The sequence below is a fragment of the Chelonoidis abingdonii genome, chromosome 8 (genome assembly GCF_003597395.2).
Source record: "Chelonoidis abingdonii isolate Lonesome George chromosome 8, CheloAbing_2.0, whole genome shotgun sequence".
NCBI classification, from domain to species: Eukaryota; Metazoa; Chordata; order Testudines; family Testudinidae; genus Chelonoidis; species Chelonoidis abingdonii.
The window spans coordinates 60,692,968-60,717,124 of NC_133776.1; the positions used below are offsets into that span (position 1 = coordinate 60,692,968).

The 24,157-nt window shown below is 45.1% G+C and overlaps 1 protein-coding gene across 7 annotated transcripts in view; it reads left to right on the plus strand.

The window, feature by feature from the left end:
* The window catches only part of HDAC8 (histone deacetylase 8), a 98,945-nt gene that overhangs the window by 48,637 nt on the left and 26,151 nt on the right, over nucleotides 1–24,157 (plus strand). For 4 of the 7 annotated variants that reach the window (XM_032791614.2, XM_075068688.1, XM_075068692.1 and 1 more), the window contains 2 exons: nucleotides 11,471–11,643; nucleotides 13,490–13,584. In XM_032791614.2, the coding sequence (XP_032647505.1) occupies nucleotides 11,471–11,643; nucleotides 13,490–13,584 (268 nt within the window). Of the gene's footprint in view, nucleotides 1–11,470; nucleotides 11,644–13,485; nucleotides 13,585–19,541; nucleotides 22,645–24,157 lie in introns of those variants that run through there. The other 3 variants (XM_075068689.1, XM_075068690.1, XM_075068691.1) reach the window with 3 other exon arrangements.

Sequence of the window (24,157 nt, forward strand, 5' to 3'; positions counted from 1 at the left end):
AAAATGGTCAGCTGAAATGAAGTGACCAGGCAGCCTGATTTTTATGCCTGACCTGTTTTAAACACACTTTTTATCATTATTATTTTTCAAGTTATTGTCCCAAGCAAAACCACTGCACTTCTCCAGTCAGCCTGCCACCTCCACTCTTCAGTCCCTGCCATCTTACTCAGCACGCCTGACAACAGTCAGGAGGTCGAGGGCAGGCTTTTAGAAAGCTCCCTGAGACCTCAGAATAAAGCTAATGACATGCCAGGCTTTGTAAGCAACTATGGAGCATGTGGGAGGGGAATGGAGGATCTCTAATTAGAAGAGTCCAAGCTCAGGACCAGGGCATCAAGATGGGGTACAAGCAGTGCAGCTCTCATAAAGAGAGAGGTTTATTCAGGGTGCCAGACCCAACAGGTAGGAATGGGAACACTGCTCGAATGCTGGGCTTGGTACCTGTTTGGGGGGTAGTCTTGAGAGGTCAGGTGCCTAAGCTTATAGGGGTTGCACCCAGCAAAGCACCTGCAACAATTACAAGATGGCTGGCCCGCCATCTGGATTTCTTCGAGTTGATCTGGATTTCATCATGCAACAAGACACTGATTCTAAGTGCTCGGCCAGACTCTGTAAAGTTGATATGATTAAAAATATACCGCCCTGCAAAAATAACCGCTGCAGCAATGATAAGATTTGCACTTAAACCCTACAGAGGCCACAGCGTTTGAAATGAGGCCTGAAAACCCAGACCCAAGCTTTCATTTCTTTCTGTTTGAACACAGGCCCTGGTTCTAATGGGGGACTTCAGTCACCCTGACCTCTGCTGGGAGAACAATACAGCAGTGCACAGACAATCCAGGAAGATTTTGGAAAGTGTTGGGGACAACTTCCGGTACAATTACTGGAGGAACCAACCAGGGGCCATTCTCCTCTTGAGCTGCTGCTTACAAACAGGGAAGAATTGGTAGGGGAAGTAGGAGTGGCAACCCGGGCAGCAGTGACCATGAGATGGTTGAGTTCAGGATCCTCACAAAAGGAAGGAAGGACAGTAGCAAAACACGGACCCTGGACTTCAGTAAAGCAGACTTTGACTCCCTTAGGCCTGGTCTACACTACGAGTTTAGGTCGAATTTAGCAGCGCTAAATCGAATTAACCCTGCACCCGTCCACACAACAAAGCCATTTACTTCGACATAAAGGGCTCTTAAAATCGATTTCTGTACTCCTCCCCGACGAGGGGAGTAGTGCTGAAATCGACATTGCCAGTTCGAATTAGGGTTAGTGTGGACACAATTTGGTGGTATTGGCCTTTGGGAGCTATCCCATAGTGCACCATTGTGACCCTTGTGGACAGCAATCTGAACTCGGATGCACTGGCCAGGTAGACAGGAAAAGCCCCAGGAACTTTTGAATTTTATTTCCTGTTTGCCCAGCCTGGAGAGCTCATCAGCACAGGTGACCATGCAGAGCTCATCAGCACAGGTAACTATGTAGTCCAATAATCAAAAAAGAGTTCGAGCATAAACTGTGCGAGAGATACTTGATCTGATCGTTGTATGGGGAGAGGATTCCATGCTAGCAGAACTCCGTTCCAAAAGATGGAATGCCAAAACAGTCTCCAAGGGCATGATGGAGAGAAGACACAATAGGGACTCACTACAGTGCTGCGTGAAAGTTAAGGAGCTCAGACAAGCCTGCCAGAAAACCAAAGAAGCAAACGGACGATCCAGTGCAGAGCCGCAGACATGCAGCTTCTACGCTGAGCTGCATGCAATTCTAGGGGGCGCCGCCACCACTACTCCACCCCGACCGTGGATTCTGAGGACGGGGTACTCTTAGCCATGCCTGAGGATTTCACGGACGGGGAAGATGAGGAGGAGGAGGACGAGCTTGCAGAGAGCACACAGCACACCGTACTCCCCAACAGCTGGGATCTTTTTCTCAGCCTGACTGAAGTAGCCTTCAACCCTCCCAAGGCGGTATCCCAGACTATGAAGCCATAGAAGGGACCTCTGGTGAGTGTACCTTTTTATAAATATAAAACATGGTTTAAAAGCAAATGTTTAATGATTAATTTGACCTAAGAATTTGGAATGCATTCTTGGCCAGTACAGCTACTGGAAAAGTCTGTTACCATGACTGGGGATGGAGTGGAAATCCTCCAGGGAAATCTCCATGAAACTCTCCTGGAGGTACTCCAAAAGCCTTTGCAGAAGGTTTCTGGGCAGGACAGCTTTATTCCATCCTGCACAGTAGGACACTTTACCACGCCATGCTAGTAGCAAGAATGACAACGTATGGTCCCAGTGTTTGCTGGCATTCAAGCAACATCCTTTCTTTATCTCTCTGTGTTATCCTCAGGAGAGTGATGTCGTTCATGGTAACCCGATTGAAATACGGGAATTTAATTAAGGGGACAGAGGTGGCCGTTCCTATGGGGCTGTAGCTGAAAAGAAATCCTCTCCACAGTTAGTGGGGTAGGGGGGCATTGGCGCTGAGCTGTTTTCATTTGTCTAGCAGGGATCTTCCCTGATACCAGTCACATGGTGTGGGGGAGGGGTAAAGTGATCATCCCAGAGAATTGGATTGGGGGGTTAGTTTGGTTTCTGCTGCTGCACGTTAACACAAAAACTGCAGCACTCGATGGGCTTTGCTTGGTATGGGAAAGGAGGGCGCTGCTTTTATGAAGGTTGCAGAAGCCAAAAGACAATGGCTTACCAAGGCCGCATGCAAGCTGAATTTTGATGCCTGGCCCTGCGCCTGTGATCTCTAACACCAAAGCCACAGGCACTCAATATTAAGATGCAAAATGTGACCTTGTACCGAAATCACATGTGCTATGTAATGTGAATAGTGCTGTTCACCGTGAAAGAGTATAACCATTGTTCTGTAAAATGTATCTCTTTAAATACTTCTCTCCCTATTTTCCTTCCCTCAGCTGCAAATTTTTCAAGCTTCCCTCCTCTGTCCCGAAGGCTATCTCAGATAAGGTGGCAAAAAAAAAAAAACACATGCGAGATGAAATATTCTCTGAGATCATGCAGTCGACCCACAGTGAAAGAGCTCATTTGAGTAAGTGGAAGGAAACAGTATCACAGTACAGGAAAGCGGCCAAAAAACGTGAGGACAGGAGGGATGAATGTAAGGAGAGGAGGGGCGCTCGAGATGAGAGGTGGCGCAGGAAGATCAGGAGGCAGGATGCAATGCTGCAGCTACTGCAGGATCAAATGGACATGCTCCAGCGTCTGGTGGAGCTTCAGGAACAGCAGCAGGATCACAGAGTGCCACTGCAGCCCCTAATCGCCCTCCCGCCTCCCCATATTCCATAGCCGCCTCACCCAGACGCCCAAGAACACGGGGGGAGGCTCCATGCACCCTATCACTCCACCCTGGTGGACAGCCCAAGCAAAAGGCTGTCAGTCAACAAGCTTTGAAGTGGCCTTTTCCTTCCTTTTCCTCCTCCCATACCCCACCCAGGTTACCTTGTCAGTTCTCTCCCTATTTTTATAATCAATTACTAAAGAATACATGGTTTTTAAATGATGGTGACTTTATTTCCTTTGAAAGCAAGCTGTGATGGAAGGGGGGAGGGTGGGTGGCTTACAAGGAATGAGTCAATCAAGGGGTCAGGTTTTCATCAAGGATAAACAAACAGCATTCTCACACCATAGCCTGGCCAGTCATGAAACTGGTTTTCAAAGTTTCTCTGATGCGCACCGTGCCCTCCTGTACTTTTCTAACCACCCTGGTGTCTGGCTGCACGTAATCAGCGGCCAGGCGATTTGCCTCAACCTCCCACCCTGCCATAAATGTCTCCTCACTCTCACAGAGATTGTGGCGCACACAACAAGCAGCAATAATGGGAATATTGGTTTCGCTGAGGTCTGAGCAAGTCAGTAAAGTATACCAGTGTCCCTTTAAATGTCCAAATGCACATTCTACCACCATTCTGCACTTGCTCAGCCTATAGTTGAACAGCTCCTGACTACTGTCCAGGCTGCTGTGTATGTCTTCATGAGTCATGGCATTAAGGGGTAGGCTGGGTTCCCAAGGATAACTATAGGCATTTCAACATCCCCAATGGTTATTTTCTGGTCTGGGAAGTAAATCCCTTGCTGCAGCCATTTAAACAGATTAGTGTTCCTGAAGACATGAGTGTCATGAACCCTTCCCGGCCATCCCACGTTGATGTTGGTGAAATCTCCCTTGTGATCCACCAGTGCTTGCAACACTATTGAAAGCTACCTCTTGCGGTTTACGTGCTGGCTGCCCTGGTGCTCTGGTGCCAAGATAGATGGAACCCATGTCCCTATCGCCCCACCACAGTTAGGGAATCCCATTGCAGCAAAGCCATCCAATATGACCTGCACATGTCCCAGAGTCACTACCTTTGTTAGCAGCAGCACAGTGATTGCTTTGGCTGCTTGGATCACAGCAGCCCCCACAGTAGATTTGTCCACTCCAAATTGATTCCCAACTGACTGGGAGCTATCTGGTGTTGCAAGCTTCCAGAGGACTATCGCCACTTGCTTCTCAACTGTGAGGGCTGCTCTCATCTTGGTATTCTGGTGCTTCAGGGCAGGGGAAAGCAAGTCACAAAGTTCCGTGAAAGTGGCCCTATGCATACAAAAGTTTTGCAGCCTCTGGGAATCATCCCACACCTGCAACACTGTGTGGTCCCACCAGTCTGTGCTTGTTTCCCAGGCCCAGAATTGGCATTCCACGACATGAACCTGCCCCATTAACACCATGATTTCAAACGCACTGGGGCCCATGGTTTGAGAGGATTCAATGTCCATGTCCTCATCACTCTCCTCGCCGCACTGCCATTGCCTCCTCACTTGGTTTTGGAGGTTCTGGTTCAGCATAAACTGCATGATAATGCATGAGGTGTTTACAATGTTCATGACTTCTGCAGTGAGCTGAGCAGGCTCCATGCTTGCCATGGTATGGTGTCTGCACAGTTCACCCAGGAAAAAAGGCGCGAAATGGTTGTCTGCCGTTGCTTTCATGGAGGGAGAGGGGGGACTGATGACATGTACCCAGAACCACCCACCATTGAGATCTCAACCCAGAATTCCAATGGGCGGAGGAGACTGCAGGAACTATGAGATAGCTACCCACAGTGCAATGCTCTGGAAATCAATGCTAGCCTTGGTACTATGGACGCACACCGCCGAATTAATGTGCTTAGTGTGGCCGCATGCACTCGACTTTATACAATCTGTCTCCAAAAATCGAATTCTGTAAAATCGGAGTAATCCCGTAGTGTAGACATACCCTTAGGGAAGTAATGGGCAGGATCCCCTGGAAGGCTAATATGAGGGAGAAAGGGGTGCAGGAAAGCTGGCTGTATTTTAAAGAAGCCTTATTGAGGACACAGGAGCAAACCATCCCGAAGTGCAGAAATAATAGCAAATATGGCAGGCGACCAGCTTGGCTTAACAGTGGAATCTTTGCTGAGCTTAAACTCAAAAAGAAAGCTTACAAAAAGTGGAAACTTGATCAGATGACTAGAGAGGAGTATAAAAATATTGCTCGGGCACGCAGGGGTGTCATCAGGAAGGCCAAAACACAATGAGTTGCAGCTAGCAAGGGATATGAAGGGTAAGAAGAAGGGTTCCTGTAGGTATGTTAGCAACAAGAAAAAGGTCAGGGAAAGCGTGGGACCTTTAATGAATGGGGGAGGCAACTTAGTGACAGAGGATGTGGAAAAAACTGAAGTACTCAATGCTTTTTTTTTTGCCTTGATCTTCACAGACAAGTTAGCTCCTGCACTGCTGTCCTGGGCAGCACAGTATGAGGAGGAGGTGAGCAGACCTCAATGGTGAAAGAACAGGTTAAGGACTATTTAGATAAGCTGGACATGCATAAGTCCAAGGGTCCAGATCTAATGCATCTGAAGGTGCTGAGGGAATTGGCTGATGTGACAGCAGAGCCCTTGGCCATTATCTTTGAAAAGTGGTGGTGGTTGGGCAAGGTCCTGGATGATTGGAAAAAGTCTAATATAGTGCCTATCTTTAAAAAAGGGAAGAAAGACAACCCGGGGAACTACACACCAGTCAGCCTCACCTCAGGCCCTGGAAAAATCATGGAGCAGGTCCTCAAGGAAACCATTTTGAAGCACCTGGAAGAGAGGAAGGTGATCAGGAACACTCAAAATGAATTCACCAAGGGTGTCATGCCTGACCAACCTGATTGCCTTCTATGATGAGATATGGGGATAGGGGTGGACATGATATATCTTTCTTTTGATACGGTCTCCCACAGTATTCTTGCCAGCAAGTTAAAAAAGTATGGCTTGGATGAATGGACTATAAGATGGATAGACAGCTGGCTAGATCATAGGGCTCAACGGGTAGTGATCAACAGTTTGATGTCTAGTTGGTAGCCAGTATCAAGTGGAATTCCCCAGGGGTCGGTCCTGGGTCCATTGTGGTTCCCGTAAGATGTATTGAACAGCCTTCATATGATGATCAGGTTTGGCTGTTCCTGGCTGGAGCTGGATTGTGCTGATGGCTTGTTATGCACAGGTGTTGCAGAGCTCTCCAGGCAGTAAAAGATCTTTCATACCGGTGACCTGCATTAAATGAGCCTAATGGGAAGATTTCAGCCTTAAATCGTTGGGATTTTGAGAAGGAAGGAGAATCAGAACAAGGATGCCTTTGTTTAATCTGGAAAGGAAAGGGTGTCATCTGTAAGGAGAGAGAGAACAGGCTGAGTGGAGAAAGAGGCAGAATCAGTTAAGGTTGAGTGTAGCGGCTGTTGGGAAAGAGAACGGATTCGGGGGGTGGTAGTTTGGTGGGTTTGGGACACTGTTTCATGAGGGCTAGGGGACTATTCCATCACTCATTTTCTGAAGGTCAAGGTAAATGTTTGAAGAGGAGTCCAAACTTTGGGAGCTCTTCCAGATTTTTCAAAACCACAAACCGTACTGAGATTCACCCGTGACTAGCCAAGAGAAGGTTTGAATGCCTGTGTGATCCCTAATGAGGGTAATCAAGGCTAGATAACATTGTAGCTTCCATTCTGTGTTCACTCAAGAAACTAGAGTGGTTGGCTTTCACATCCTGCTCCAACACAAACCCACCCTCAGCTGCACTCCAGTCAGGAGGCTCCATTCTTCTGACCTTTCAGTATGTAACAAAGGGGCACTTATACTTCTGCCACTTCCTTGTTTTGAGTAAATTTAGAGCTGATGAAAGATGCTGGCTTGACAGCCCTGGGGACTGAGGGCCTCTGTTGAGCCACACAAAGCACAGCACAGGCAATGCCATTTTCTCCCCATATGCTGCCCTGACGGGATTTAATCAGGTGGTCGACACAATGCTGAACCCCGTTTGTCCTCGTCTACGCTGCCCACTAAGCTATGATCATTGTCACCTTGCTTGATTGTCCACAGTCATGGTCAGGCATGATAGAATCCTGTGAGATAGACAAACTCTTAGAGTGCTGGGCTCTCTGGCCACCTGGAGTTGGTTTCTGTTACATTCTTGTATAGCTTGAAATTTAGCCTGTTTGCCAAATCTGGCACCAGTATCAGAGGTTGCCTAGAGAAGAAATTCTTCCAGAATGTAGATGGAGGTGACTGTAGAGCAGCACTTCCCATCTCTTCCCAGATGAGTAGAAAGAGTTACTCTCTCCTTGAGCATGGGGCTGAATTATCAACGTGCTCTAACAGAGATTCCAGGAGCTGAGGCAGTATTGATGTTTATCATTTAGGTAAGATCTGCAAAGTGCTTTGAAAATGAAAAGTGCTGTTCAGGATGAGTGTTGAAGTTAAAAACTTTATATTGTGAGCAAAAGGGTCAGAGCAGCCTGCAGGGATGCCTCACTGTCCTAACTGGGACCCTTTGCTGAGAAATGTTGGGAAGACTTGGGACCTGGATTGGTTCTGTGTGGCTGGAAACAAATTGAATGTGTTCAGTGTAGCTCTTTTAGGAATAATCACAGGGCTTGTATGGTAGCAATTCTTGCCTTCTGTGGAAGTGGTGGATTCTGCCACAAGAAGAGAATGTCCCCTAGATGAGGCAGGATTAAGGAGAACCAGACCTGTGCAAACGTTTGCAGGTTCCAATGGGAGCTGTTGTTGGCTCTGGAGAGCTCTCACAAAATTGCCCATCAAATGAAACGTCTTCAAAATGTGTATCTTGGAAAGTGGCTGTTGGCAACAATTTCAGCCCATCTGACATTGGATCTAATGGCCTCAGTAACAGATCGTCCTATTCTTCTCTAGCAAGAGGAAAACATTCCACTGGCCATAGCGTTTCACGTGTCTGCCCTTTGCTAATGGAGCCTCGAGGAATGCAGAGTACCTTGTTAGGAGAGAGCAAGCTGTTCGAGGTAGCCAGAAACTAGTGTGTGTCTAACAGAAGTAGAGAAACTCAGCAGAGGGGAGTGTCCTGGGGAAAGGTCAGTTGGGATAGTCGCATGCAGGGATGAGAGCAGCGGGGTGAACAAACTCTAGCACTAAGGAGGCCAGTGTGGAGGCAGTATCCCTAGCCCTGTGGAAGGGAATGACATGCATCATTCTGCAATGACCACTGTTCCCCACCCCACTCCCCAGAAAACTGAAGGAGCAGCACTCATGGATTTGAAGGAACCCTTGCAGGAGGGAAGATTACCACAGTGTGGGGCCCTTTGGCAGAAGGATGTGAATAGTGGTGGCCACTCAAGTGTGATGAGAAATCTGAGTGAGATATTGTCTGTGCAAATAGACAAACATCAACCTCCTGGCATGTCCTCCCCAGAATGCTGATGTTACTCTCGAGAGCTTGTCTGGGAGAGAGTACACACCGTGGGTGGTGTGTTTGAGGTTAGCTCCGGATTGACAGCCCATGGCACTGAACTATGTTATCAAGAGTACAATCGTAGCATGGGCAATCGCAGTGCATATCCTTCCCGACCCCAGTCGTTATTATCAAGCCCTCAAAGAGCTTCCATTAGTGATGAGAGAGGAGTCTGGCCTCCAGAGGCCATCCAGCTGTTGGTGTCCCTTCTGAGCCTGCCAGCCATGGGGCCTAGTTTTGTGTTAATTGTGAGGGTTGGGTTTTGTTTACCCATTCACTTATCCACTAAATTGTGATTCTTCTCTTCTTCCTCTCCCTCTCTTCCCTCCCTCCAACCCCTACGCTGTCTACCAACTAGCCCAAGGGTTTTCAAACTGGGGGTCAGGACCCCTCAGGGTGTTGCGAGGTCATTACATGGGGGGTCGCAAGCTGTCAGCCTCCACCCCAAACCCTGTTTGCCTCCAGCATTTATAATAGTGTTAAATATATTTAAAAGGGTGTTTAATTTATTAGGGGAGTCATACTCAGAGGCTTGCGATGTGAAAGGGGTTGCCAGTAAAAAAGTTTGAGACCCACTGAACTAGCCCCTTGGATAGTAGCAACTCTTGGTCATACCTGTCTTGGGCTGGGTCTGGAGCAGTGGCCTGCTGTAGAGTTGAAGAATCCATATTCTATTGCTAATCCCCTAAGACATCCACTCTTCCACACTGTGCCCTGGTGACATTCTCATTTGTGCCGCTCTGCTTGCTGAATGCACCTGAACCTGAGTCAGCCGTGCTGTGCAGATCATGTTGCCCACTTACATACCAAATTTGAGATGGGCACCTCATGTGTTTAGAGGGAAGTTACTAATGTGCTGTAGTCTGATGCACTCCCTACATCCCTTCCCTTTGGCGGGAGTGAAAAACCTCAAACCCATGACTTGCTGGCTGGGTGTGGTCAGCTCCCTCCTGAAACACCCTGGTGTGGATAGTGATATTGTATGTTTCAGTAGTTTCACATCATGGTTGTCAGATAGACTTACAAATTATTAGAGTTCCTACAAAATACAAAGACTTGACTGTCTCATGTTATTGATCAGTGAAAATCCCCAGTGTGTGGCAAAAAGTAAGTCAGGCAAATTGATCACAAAAAAAAGTACAATGCCAAGGTTAGCAAACCCGCAATGCCTTTTGTGACTGTATGGGGAGATGCGGTGTTTACTAATACAGTTTAGATCCTGTCTGCTGCTCACTGGAAGAAAGAACTCGTTTGTTTTTTAATGGGGTGATGGTGGTATTTTGAGGCTCCTCTTTCAGGTTATTAATCTGCTAAAATCATCATTTTCCTCATTTTTATACCAAATCCCACTCCACTGAGAAGTCCTGTGCCCTTGGGCCAAGTTCTCAGTACATATGGGGCATCTTTAGAGTGTGCTGCCTTCTTCCAACACTTCTCAGCACTCAGCAGATGTTAAGTTTGGGATATTTTCATATGTTTGAAAGTACATTGTATGTTCATTGTATATTCTGTCTACGTAATATTTATTGTTTGTGTGTATTTATTCCTATTTTAACAGCCATAAGGCCATTAAAGATCTCACGGCATGTAGTAAGATTAGGAGTCTAAGCTTTAGTTTTCCTCCCAAATTCTGTGTGGGTAATTACCTACTATTTACCTCTGCAGTCAGACGTGGATACAGCTCTTCCCTTCCTATCCTAAACTATTACTGTGTAGATGCCATATTCTTCACTATTATTCATGAGCTAACCGTGGACATTGCTGCACTCTTAGACATTTGTTGCGTTTCACCCAGAGGTGAGTGCACCTCAGGGTTTTTCTACATGGCAATGTAGTGTGCAGCAAGGGTGTGAGTGTATACAGTTCACTAGCCTGCTGCATGCTAAGTTGCCACATGGACCCTGCTGCTGCACACTTAGAGACATAGTAGTACATCAGAGTGCACTCCAGAACAGTTAGTTGCAGTAGTAGGGTTTGCATGGCCAGTTAGTGCGCTTTAGACTTACACTCCAGCTTGGCATGAACTAAGTCACCAGGTAGACAAGCCCTCACTGGTGAGTGAAGTAATGCTTTCACCTGAAGCTCATAAAACCCAGTGCCTCGGTCCTGCAGACACTTGTGCACACAAATAACTTTGAGCTCAGTGGGACTGCTCACATCTGTAAAGTTACTTAGCTGAGCAAGTGTTAGTACAACTAGGGCTGAAGTTTCACTAATGTTTGGGATACGTCTGGATGAAAGTCATGTAAATGTAAGATCATTATCACATAGGAGCTGTTACTTTTAACCAGCACTCTGATTTATCACATTGTTTTATGTTTATGTATCAAGTGAGATGTGGGTATATTTTTCTCCCTGTTTGCTGAGGTAGAAGTGTTTTAGTGCCTCTGGCCTGGATTTTTGTTGGTACTGCAAAATCACTTTCCATTTCCTTACTGTTTTTAGGCCCTTTTAACATGCAATGTGACTGAAGAGCAGAGTCCAGGTCTACCATGTCTGTCATAACTTTGACCAAAGTGGCATTCTGGGAAATAGGAAAGTACTTCTCTGCTCAAAATGTAAAGCCTAGACAATGATTGGAAAGGCATAGTAACAGTGTGGTTTAGCTGGCTGAAATGGCCTGCACACATCACACTGTCTCAATGTTCCATGGAGGTGTGGCCATTTGTGGGAACTCTGTTTTGTTTTATTGCATGCAGTGTGTTGAAGGAGGTGTACATGGCATTCAACCCAGAAGCGGTAGTCCTGCAGCTGGGAGCAGATACGATAGCCGGGGACCCCATGTGTTCATTTAACATGACTCCAGTGGGGATTGGCAAGTGTCTGAAGTATGTTCTCCAGTGGCAGCTGGCTACTCTCATCCTGGGAGGAGGTAAGTGCATGAGAGACTTATTCTTCTCTTCAAGTAACAGGTTAATACGGCTTGCTCCCCTGAGGCTGCTCTTTGAAAGTGAGCCCTTCTGCTTCTGAAAGCAGCATCATTTGAGAAGGGCAGCTGAAGAAATTGAGCACACATAGCATAAGGGGGGCACTGTATTGCTGATGCAGTGCTATTTGTACACAGACTTCAACTCCTTGGTACCAACAAGTCCGAGTCTCAATTCCTGACTCCGAGATCCTGGGTTAAAGGTTGCTTGGCCCCTCCAGAGATCAGAAGCTGTTAACCTCAGTCACCTCTGACTCTGTCTGCTCAATGCAGGCTTTGAGTCCCAGCTCTCATGATCTGCGCTGCGGGCCTTCTCTTTAAAAGTAAGCATTATGCTCCCAGACCTACCTTGGGCATCTGGCAATGAATTATCTCATTTGGATTCAGGCAGCGTTTGAATCTTTTATTGGCTTCATTCACAGTAAAGCAGAATTTTGATACCTAATGGAAGCCCCTTGAGTGCTTTTTGGCTTGTAGCGCATTCTGCCACTCAGTATTACTAGCTGCTTGTCCAGTGGATGAGAAATAAGCAATTCTATGTCAACAAAATGAAGCAAGGGAGGAGCACTTTGTCCCAGGAAATCTCAACTTCTTTTGGAAGATGCCTTACCCACTGCATCAACTGCTCGAGTAGCAGCTATCATTTTAGGGGGTAGGTTGTATCATTTAAGGGATATCATGAAGTACAACCAATTGGGCCTAAAATTTGACCTAGCTACTGCTAGTTGTTTGGTGAATGTTCTGAGTGTTCAAACCAGCTGTGAGCGTGAGGAGGAGAGGCACAGAGAATTTTGTTTTATCTACCACTTCTTGCCAAGAAATGAGGAAAACTAGCCACTGTCTTAGGGAAAATAACAAAACTCAGATGGCTCCGTTCTGAGCAGGGAGATTGATGTTTGCCAGAAGGCAAAGGGGGAGAGAGATTGTGAAACTGTTTTCAGTCTCCCAAAGTGGAGTTTTGATTAAGTTACTGTTTATTGTTTGTAAGAACTCTTAGAGGTTTCTGATGGTTATTTGAGTGGAAAGATTCCCCTTGCACAAAGTAAGGACACAGAGTGCTGATTGCAAATAGATTGGTGCTTTTGACTTGCTGAGCCCCAGAATGAGCTCCACTTTGGAGTTTGTATTAATTTGGGGATGCTCAGATGCTGAATCTACTGATAGGTTGTTTCACCACTTCAGTTGGCTTCATATTTTGGTCACTACTTTTAAATAAGAGTAAATTCCCCTCCAGAGGGATTCTTGCTCAGAAGGTGGCACGGATGGAAATTTTATCAGCGAATGATCAGTATTGCTTAGCCTTGATTTCATTTTGGATCACAAGCTAAGTTAAAAGGGAGATCCCAAACTGCTGTACCTGATTAGTTTGCTCCGCTCTACTTACGTTAACTCCTTCCATGCTGAGCCTGAGCATCTCCCTCCCCACCATGTCACCTTAGGAAATCTTGACCCTTGGAGTCAAAGGCTTGCAGCTTGCAGGTATCTCCTGAAGCCAGATCTGGAGGGGCGGATGATATTGCATGTTCAATTGCTGAGATGACCTGTGGGTTCAGTTTTGCAAGTCTTCCTTCTTAGTACAGATGATTAACTGTTTTAACTTAGCCCTATGCATCCAACAGGTGCAAAATACAGTTACTGTGCATGACTTGGGAAGACCAAATAAAAAGCCTTATTCATATGCATTGCAGATATAAAGTATCTTGCTTCTCAACAATGCATTCCTTTCATTAAAACTGCCTCTCTCCTCTCTCCCTCTTCCCCTTTCTAATTTCACGATTCTTGCTGGAGACAGGAGGCTACAACCTTGCCAACACAGCCCGCTGCTGGACATACTTGACCGGGGTCATCCTGGGGAGAACGCTACCCTCCGAGATCCCAGATCACGAGGTAAGGCTCTGACAAACCATCCCTTCTCCTAGAATGAAAGCTGAGTCATTCCACCTAATCAAAACGGCATCCTTGCCACTGAGTACTGTTTTGTTGAGAGACGCCCCTGTAACAATAACACACTGTCCCAGCAGCATAGTGGGCTCTTGTTCCCAAAACCCGAGACCATCTGCATCTTTTTACAAGGGATCCTGGAAGCCAGTCGGTTTCAGAGAGGGGTTCACCTGTTTGCACAAATTGCTCTTTGGGACATGCACATATTTTCACCAGAAAAAAGCAAGCCCTTTCTCAGGTTAAATTTAGCCTTGTTTTCCCTGGATTTATAGAAAGTTCCAGATGCAACTTCCAAACTGTACCAACTGCTGCTATTCCGAAGGGTCATGGGGCCAGGTGGTGGTCTTTTAACACAAGCTATCTTGAAATGCATGATCTGAACAATGGTATCCTAAAGTTTTGAACAGGGCAAGGGGATCAACTTGATGCATCCGATGAAGTGGGTATTCACCCACGAAAGCTCATGCTCCAAAACGTCTGTTAGTCTATAAGGTGCCACAGGATTCTTTGCTGCTTTAACTTGAAGGAATGCTGTCTAGATAAAATTTTGCACCTTTCAATCTGTTTGCTGAATTCAGATAACTAGGTGTTTCTTCCCAAGCCACATATTTCAGAGCTCTTCCATTCCCACATCAAAGTTCAGTGCTAGCAACCCTACCAAAACAAACCAGAGTATTCACCCTAGCCCTACAATAACAGCACAGTACTTGGGACTTCTGTAGTGCCTTTCATCTTGAGGATCTAACCAACTAGTATGTGTAGAAATAGGTAAAGAGCAAATTCATGGAAAGGAAAGGAATTTCAGATTCAAGCTTGAAAGAGATGATTAGCCATTGTGAGGCTTATGAAGCCTTTTTAAGGGTATTCTATTTAAATGTGAACCTCTGACTACAGCTGGGGAACATATGAATGAACCTTGAGTATACATGGAGAGTAAATAAGGTATTATTTCAGAAATTAACAGGTATCAGTCATTACCTTTCTATTCTTGTTAATCTGAATATTCAACATTTAATGATTTCTAAACAGTACTGAGGGATTAGTGTAATGCAGAAATGGAACAGTTGGAGGATGCTGCTGTGCATATAACGTTGCATCATTTGGCTCCAGGACTTATGACTTCTTAATCTGAACAAGCTTGCCAGAGAATGGGTTATGGAAAGGGAGATGCTTTGCCTGTGGAGCTGGGATTGCTCTGAGTTTAGGGTCCGAAATTGGCCAGACCAGATCAGCAGCAGATTCCTGTTGTAGCATTACAGTGCTTGTAGTTTTCAAGGGTTGAGATGAAGCTGATGTTCAAAGAGCTGTCTTGAATGCATGTTCCCAGATGGGTGTACTTGGAGATGATCCTAGATCATAGTGATTGAAGAGGCATGGGATCTGGAGGAGGAGGTGCATTGGCTGCCCAGCAGACATCCTCATTCCAGTTGTAGAGCCATCGGCTCAGCTTAAGAATTCTAAGTGTATATTGCCACGTATTTGCAAGGGCGAAAGGAAATGCAGGCCTGTTATTTACCAGGCTGCACGTGGCAACACTATATAGGTAAGGGATGCAAGGAGAGTATGGGTCACGATGCAAACTGCAGACACACACACACAACTAAAATTAATCAATTTAAAGTTTTTTATTGGGGATAGTTACAAGGGGTAAGGGAGCAGCGTATGATTAGCTAATAGGGTTAATAAAACTTAAAACACACAATGACTAAAATATCTACTAACAATATGTATAAACAAAGATGCAGCATTTAGTAATAACTGATACTTACAAATACAAACCAACGCATAACGACCGGCAAATTTAGATACTCTGTTTGAAACACTTGAGCTGAGAGAGAGGCTTCGAGGTGATCAGGCTCGGTTATGGGTGTACACAGGATACACAGGATTCGTTTTTCTTTCTCCTCTCCCTGCCTGCACATGGCAGGGCGACCTAAAGTACCCACTATGACATCACAGAAGTGTCATAGGGACGGAGCCCAAAACCTGTGTGTGTTCGTTTCTGATTGGCACAAGCAAAGTTTACACCAAGTAGGGGAGCAGGTGCCTAAAAGTCTGGCTTCGCCCCCAAAAGGTGAGGTGATGCTTATTGTTTTAGAATGCGTTCAACACTGAATGACAAAAGAAGAGGCCAGGGCAATACCGGTATGGGCAAGTTCTACAGGATGCAGACAGGAACTCATCTTAACACTAAGTAGGTTTTCTGCAGTAAATTCTTTGATCTCAGTGCTGCCAGGAGCATCATGTCTGGCTGTCAGATCATGAAAAGGATGGTAGTAAAAGAATCACTACATTTCAGTGTGGTGTGGCCACCAACTGGTTCAGCCAACAAAACAGGTGTTGATGGACAGAGGAAGTGCAGAATCTGTTTCTTTGTAAACTGTTTCTAAATCCAAGACCCTAGGAATGATCATAGTGTGATGGTGCACTGATCCTTCTGGTCTGATAGCCCTGCTAACATCTCATTACTTCTACCTTCTTACATCCTATTTCCCAAGTTCAGCTATTTCTCCTTAATACTTGCTCATATTACATATTCATATCTCCTCTCATGCTGTCCTGGTGCCCGGAACAGCCTATTTTTCTGGACATGAAGTAGTTTCCCTCTCTGCTTAAAGCCCACTTCGATCACCTAGGTTTCTATTGCCAATCAGCTGATGCAGCTTTCTTGTACCCTAGTCTTTGTATTGCACCATTTATACTGTAAACTGTTCATGGCAAGGAACGTGACTATGATGCCTTATTTAAATGCCAGATAAATTGGCTGAAAAATAATGAATAAAGCTATAAAACACCTGTATGAACAGAGCATGGAGTGAAAGGATTTACTTTTGCAGAAACTGCGGCTCAACTCCATCAATCTATTAGAATACACTTGTGTGTCATCAAAATAGTGGATAAAGTTGAGTCAGTTACATTTGTTTGGATTTTAAAATTGACTTTTAAAAAACTTTTGACAAAGTCTCTCAAAAAAAACTATTAAAGAAAGATGAAGTACTGTCATGGGTCAAATGTTGGCTGAGGTGATGAAACCAGTGTGAAGAAATGGTCCATTGTCATCATGCAGAAGGCTAGCAGCGGCATGCCTGCCACAAGGTCACATACCAGGACCTCTTTATTGAATATCTGTGATGATCTAGAAAAAGAGGGTGAGCAAAGAAGTGACAAAATTTGTAGGTGACATCATTATTTAGGTTAATTGAAACCAGAGAAGATCGAAGAGTTGCAGAAGGACCTTACCAGGCTAAGTGAATGATCAATACAATGCAATTGGCAACAATGAATTTCAGCTACCAAAGTGATGGAATGACTCATTGCACAACTATTCCTTGCCTACACATAATCACACAGGAAAAAGACTTGGGCATCTTTATGGCTTGCTGAATGAAAGTATTTGCTCAGTTGTATAGCAGGGCCAAAGATGTAAATAATGTTAGGATGATACTGAAAATGTTTAGAATCAGTGATACTGTGTTCAGTTATGGCCTCCTTCATCTCAGAAAGACCAGAAATGAAGGGGTCCAGAGATGTTCCATCAATGTGGTTAGAGGACTGGGAAGACCTTCATATGAAATGATGGAAATGATTGAGTCAGTTTAGGGATTTGATGAATATGAGGGGAGATGCGGATGAGAAGAGAGAAAGAAATTCCGTATATTGATTCTTTCTGGGAGGTGTTCTTAGACCACAGTGATGAGCATCATGTAAGGACCTAAGTAGATCCATGGTTACATTAAGTAGGATAAATGTAAGGGGTATGAAACCATCTGGCTTCAGAACACAAACTGACCTCTCAATGACAGGGGTCAAGTAAGAAAAGTTCCCCATGGGCAGGTTTATTCCATAATTGTCCGCTACAGGGTTTCTTGCACTTTCTTCCACAGGGTTAGACACATGCCACTGCTGAAGACAGGATTGTTGATTATAGTGTAGTTCCTATGTAATTTGTAAAGCCCCATGCATGTCCTATGGCTGACTGGTATAAGTAAATCTCCTATACTGGAATAGACCAGGGGTAGGCAACCTATGGCACACGTGCCAAAGGCGGCACACGAGCTGATTTTCAGTGATACTCACATGCCCAGGTCCTGGCCACCGGTCAGGGGGGCTCTGCATTTTAATTTAATTTTAAATGAAGCTTCTTAAACATTTTAAAAACCTTGTTTATTTTACATACAACAATAGTTTAGTTATATATTATAGACTTGTAGAAAGAGAATTTCTAAAAACATTAAAATGTTTTACTGGCACGCAAAACGTGAAATCAGAGTGAATATATGAAGACTCGGCACACCACTTTCTGAAAGGTTGCCAATCCCTGGAATAGAGCAATGAGCCAGCTAGCCTGCTAGTATCCTCTCTCTGAGAATGGCCAATCCTGGATGCTTCAGAGGAAGGAATTATTTAAAATGTGCATCTATTTGTGTGATACTGTCTGGGAGGGAGGGTGAGTGTGATCAGCTGGGAATCAGTTTTTTGCCCTGAAGCATGAAGATTGAGAACCATGATTTTTATTCTCGCTAGATTACAGATGCTGTTTTTCATATAAATGCATAATCCTGTTTTGAAACTGTAAGCAGTTTGCATCAATAATATCCTTCAACCCAGAGCTCCCCAGGCTAATGATTATATTTCCTTTGCAAGGATTTCCTTTTTCAGTTTTTAAATATACTTTTCCAGTTCTCCCCATCAGCGATTCCATGGTTTCTAGCTCTTGAACTATAACCAAGACCAACAATTTCTGCAACTGACTGTCTTGACAAGAAGTCTGAAAGATTTTGTTTGTTTTTTAACATCACCTGCTCCCCTTCCACGTCTCCCTGCTGAACAGGATCATTTCAAAACACTGAACATAGTATTTATTTGGCTAACAGTAAAAGATCCTGCCTGTGCTTTCGCATTGGGTAGAGAAAGATCATGTGCACTAAAGCTGAGATGTCCAACCCTTGCCCATTGAAGAGCCATACTGTCAACTTGTGATAAGTCTGGGGGTCTCACCTAATAAGCTCTCACATACCACCTGCTCTTGTATTTAATACATAAATGATGTTTATAAACATTCTTCATCCCAGCATGCAGTACTGACTTACAGTGTGATCATCCTCTTTCCAAATCCAGAAGGAGCATATTTCTTCAAGCCATTTTACCAAGCCACACCGTGTGCACCCTCTCACCGATTCTTGGGGCAGTGAGCCAGTCAACAGGAATCTTTTAAAATGTCTTTTATTAGCCTACTTCAGGTCGTGAACAAAAAAAATGAACTGAAAATGGTAATGTTAGTAGAGTTGCTTAACAAGAGAAGTGTGTGGAAAAGGAAAGCGCATGCATCAGTGTGCTAGGCTATTCGCTAAACCTACAGGATGGCTGGATCCCTGCTTTAAGGAATTTACAATGTAAATTACAGAGGGCACAGTATAGGCATGAAATATACCAGAGGAAGATGCAATCTCAAATGAGTTTTAATGAGCTCTCAGCCAGGCATCTTGTGGGTTATGTGCTACATCATGTCCTTTCAGGGTTTATTTACCAGGACAAACCTTGAAAAGTAGATCTTGCCGCATGGGACAGTGTGTTCATTCTGCACCTGCAGTGACTGAATTGTTTGCATTACTGATTGCAAGTATCCAGGCAGCAGCAAGCCTGCAACGCATTCAGTACCAGGGCCACAAAGCAGCTTTAGTGGGGCGTATTGAGCTCTGTATGTGAGAGGAGATGGGAAGGAGGGGAGGGGATGTTGGCATCTTAATGAAAGGGACGGACAGCCAGTGACCACCACAGAGGGAGGTGATAATATAGGGCACTTCTACTGCAGGAGGAGGTCCTGTGGTAGACAAAGTCCCTGTAGCCAGTTTGTATAGGTCTTCATTCTTTTATTCAGTCTTTTGTGCTCTTTTCATGACCAGGGATCAAAGAGACACTGCTGTGGTCTTGCTTAGATACCACAAACAGAACTTAGTCATTTTTCTGAGGCACCTCCTCCCCTTCTCGCAGAGCCCTGAGGAGCAGCAGCTCAGCACTGTCTGGGGAACAAAAGAGACTTTGTACCTGCTGAATAAACTCTACTCCACTCCCCACTCCACCAGCTGCCACGATGCTGCCAGAAGTGAGCAAACAGGAGGCCTGCCTTTCCAAGAACATGCAAGGGGGTTGGGGTGGGGAAGAGAGAGATTTGCATTTAGGATGACAAAAAAAAAAAGCCATCACAAAGCCTGATTGTAAGCATAGTGTAGCCCTTTTGTTGTTTCCCCTGTGTGTGTTTGGGCTTGTTCTAGTGTCTCCTTGCTGCTTGGTGCCTTCTACCTATGAGGCTGGCTAGCCCCGGGGATTGCATTTTAAAAAAGGAAACTATTCAATGAGGGTGAGGCAAACGGGGAGCCCTCTTCTGAAGTCAGCTTTTCTACCTCACCACTGGGCAAACTTTCATTCTAACGCCAGCACAGCATGTCTGGGACTTTCCTTCTACTGAGCTACAAATGGAGTTTCCTTTATATCTCAGCTCACTGCAAGGGGGGTTGATCTCTTACTTCCTGTCCTATACCTATGCAACCTAAATTCAGCCCCCTTGTGCATACACATTATGATGCAGTCTTTAGTTACATGATTACTGTTTTTTCCCACAGGGCCCCTACTTTATGGGCTTTTTTTGTGAGCCACAAAGAGAGTAAATTGTGGGTGTCTGATTTTGAAATTCCTAGGACTTAATTTTACAGACTTAGCATTACATAGCACTTTGTATTTTCAAAGCACAACTTCTATTGATTTCAGCTGTAGCTGCAAGTGCTCAGCACTTCTGTAAATCAGATCCCTTTCTCTTCCCACAGTCCGCTTCCTCATTCATGATGCACTTTCCAACTTGTGCAACAAGGAGGTAGGGGTCCTACAGACAGCAGCCTTCTTCAGATCATAGCCCCAGTGTCTCCCCAGAGCACTATCCATCCTGGGTATTGAATGAGGCGAGGGGCCTGTGGAAAAATAGTAACCATAAAACAAATCCAGAGAAGTGAGGTCTAAATTGATGTGTTTGCAACTTTTTAAATGAATCACTTTAAACCAGTGCGACTTCTGCATGTCTAAGAACTGCACTGCTAGATAGACCTCCTCCACACAGCCAGCATTTGAAGAGGGCAATAGTTAGCCCCGTGACTAATTGGAATATAGCGGCATTGGGCCTACCCTGCTAAACCTAGGAGTGCATATGTAGCATTTTGGTCACCCTCTGCATGGAAAAAAATGTTTGTTAGGAGTGACAGAGCAAGACTGAAGGTTGCCAACAGGTAAAATTGGACTGGTAACGATCACTAATGGCTTCTCTAAAAACCAGGTTCACTGAAATTAGACATTTGGGGAGACAGGGAGGGAAGCATACTGGAGTCGGTCTTATCTAGCCCTCCCTGCCAAAGCGAACTCTGGCCACGGCACGAATGATCCCTTCAGTTGACTCTCTAAGGTTTTATTCAGTTTTACATGATGGAAGCAATGAGATTTCTACCACTTCCCGTAGGAAAATATTCCTCCTTTGAAAAGATTTCCTTAACGGGAAATGCTCAGATACTCTGCTTGATTCGCTTTGTTTAATTTCATCCCACTGCCCCATTCACCCTTAGACCAGACTGTCCTTTGTGTTTACACCCTTCACATCTCTTGTTGTTCAGTGTGCACTCTATTCTAACCTTTCCTCCATCAGTAAATCTCTTTCTTCCTTTCTTCCTTCCAAATTTACATTGTGATTTAATAGTTATACTTTTTGGGGGATAAATAAAATGTGACGTGTGCATCTGCTCCTGATAAACCTGGCAATGACCCTCCCCTCCCATCAGCTTGCAGTTTAATCTAGAGGACACTGGGCAATGGATACACTGGAATTTACCAGAAACCTACTGACCACTATACTTACCTACATGCCTTCAGCTTCCATCCAGGACACACCACACGATCCACTGTCTACAGTCAAGCTCTAAGATACAACCGTATTTGTTCCAATCCCACAGACAGAGACAAGCACCTACAAGATCTCTATCAAGCATTCTTAAAACTACAATGCCCACATGCTAAAGTGAAAAAACAGATTGACAGAGCAGGAAGAGTCCCCAGAAGTCACCTACTACAGGACAGATCCAACAAAGAAAATAACAGAACGCCACTAGCAGTCACCTTCAGCCCCCAACTAAAACCTCTCCAGCACATCATCAAAGATCTACAACCTATCCTTAAAGATGATCCCTCACTCTCACAGATCTTGGGAGACAGACCTGTCCTTGCTTACAGACAGCCCCCCCAACCTGAAGCAAATACTCACCAGCAACCACATACCACAGAACAAAAACACGAACCCAGGAACCTATCCTTGCAACAAAGCCCAGTGCCAACTCTGTCCATATATCTATTCAAGTGACATCATCATAGGACCTAATCACATCAGCCATGCCATCAGGGGCTCATTCACCTGCTCATCTACCAATGTGATGTATACCATCATGTGCCAGCAATGCTCCTCTGCCATGTACATTGGCCAGCAGGACAGTCTCTACGCAAAAGAATAAATGGATACAAATCTGACATCAGGAATCATAACATTCAAAAACCAGTAGGAGAACACTTCAACCTGACTGGTGACTCAGTAACAGATTTAAAGGTGGCAATCTTGCAACAGAAAAGCTTCAAAAACAGACTCCAACAAGAAACGGCTGAACTTGAATTAATACACAAACTAGATACCATCGTTTTAGGCTTGAACAGAGACTGGGAATGGCTGAGCCATTATACACATTGAATCTATTTCCCCATGATAAGTATCCTCACACCTTCTTGTCAGACTGTCTGAAATGGGTCATCTTGTTGATTATTACAAAAGTTTTTTTTCTCCTGCTGATAATTGCTCATCTTAATTAATTAGCCTCTTAAAATTGGTTGGGCAACTCCCACCTTTTCATGTTTTCTATACGTGTATATATATCTCCTTATTATATGTTCTATTCTATGCATCCAGCGAAGTGGGCTGTAGCCCACGAAAACTTATGCTCAGATAAATTTGTGAGTCTCTAAGGTGCCACAAGTACTCCTGTTCTTTTCATTAGGAGGAAGCTCATCAGTGTTCTGAGCTCCTGCTACTGCACAGAAAAGCTGATGATGATGTCAGAATAGTGGGAGTGATATTTTTTCTAACTAACCAGAGAGCTGTCCTTGGCCATTTCTGACCACTCTGTCCCTGCTTGGCTGAATCTGTCTGGCACAAAGATTTTGTACTAGGGCTGCAGCAGCAATAAAATGCCCACTTTATTGACACAGCTTTTAACATATACAGGTTAATGGTAACGTTTAAGACCTGGCTTCCAGAGCAACACCACTTCTAAATCTCAGGAGCTTTGATACTGAACCATAAGAGATGGGCAGTTGTTTCCAAGGATGGAAAGCTCTGTAAATAAAGCTACAGAACCCCTTGCAAGGTTCTTAGCAACTTTTGACAACTAATTAAAGACTTGTCTTTAGAAGCTGCAAGGCCATTCCAGGCAGGATGGCAAGAGAGCAGAGATAATCTGTCTGTCCTGTGCAATCTGCATTTGGGCTAACAGGCTTCCTTCATCTGCTCTACATCCTGTTCATCACAAGAGATCAAAAGAAGCAACTGAGCCGCAGCAGCTTGTGGGTGTGTCTTCACTGCATCGTGAACTCAAGTCTTTACTCTGGTGTTGACACTATCCCAGCTCCGGTCCACACCCACAACCTCTGACTTGAGGTGTGCTGGTGCTTTATACTCAGACTAGCTGGCTGAGCTGAGGATATCGGCTAGAGCCTGGGTGCAGCTTTCACTCAGGCTGGTAACCTGCCCACTTTGCAGTGAGGTTGCAGGCTAAGTCACATGGATGCTGCTAGTCCTCCTGTGCTACCTTACAATTCCCTCAGTGCCCAGAAGGACAGGTGTATTCTTCCACAATTTGCTGGGAGATAATCCGTAGAGCAGCTCAGCTCACTGCAGCAAAAAGGCCCATTGGATATGCCCCCAGCAGTCTTAGTGCCATGCAGGGAAGTGCAATGCCAACATGGGCTCAGTGGAATGGGCACACTCAGGCAGGGCTTTGCAGTGTCTCTGCTGTCACCCAGCTAGGCTAGCCCAGGTGCTCAAAGCTGAGTGCCCCTCATCAGCATTAACACTGCAGTGAAGCTATATCCTATATCCAATTCAAGTGTTGTTTGGGGGTTCTCCCCTCAGTCTGCTCTGTGTGTGCACCTGAATGAAGAGGAGACGTAGAGAGCTGGAGCCAGAGGACTCATTACTGATGTAAGCTACGGACTTGTTTACACAGGGCGTTCTACTCGTTTTAGTTGTAGAGAAATTTCTTGTATAGACAAACTCTAAATCGGTACAAGCAAGTTGCAAACCAGTTGAGGTGTGTCCACATACAAGTTTGCACCAGATTAACTCAAATCGGTTTTTAATGGCCATACTGGGTCAGATCCATCATCCATCTAGCCCAGTATCCTGTCTTCTGTCAGTGGCCAATGCTAGGTGTCCCAGAGGGAA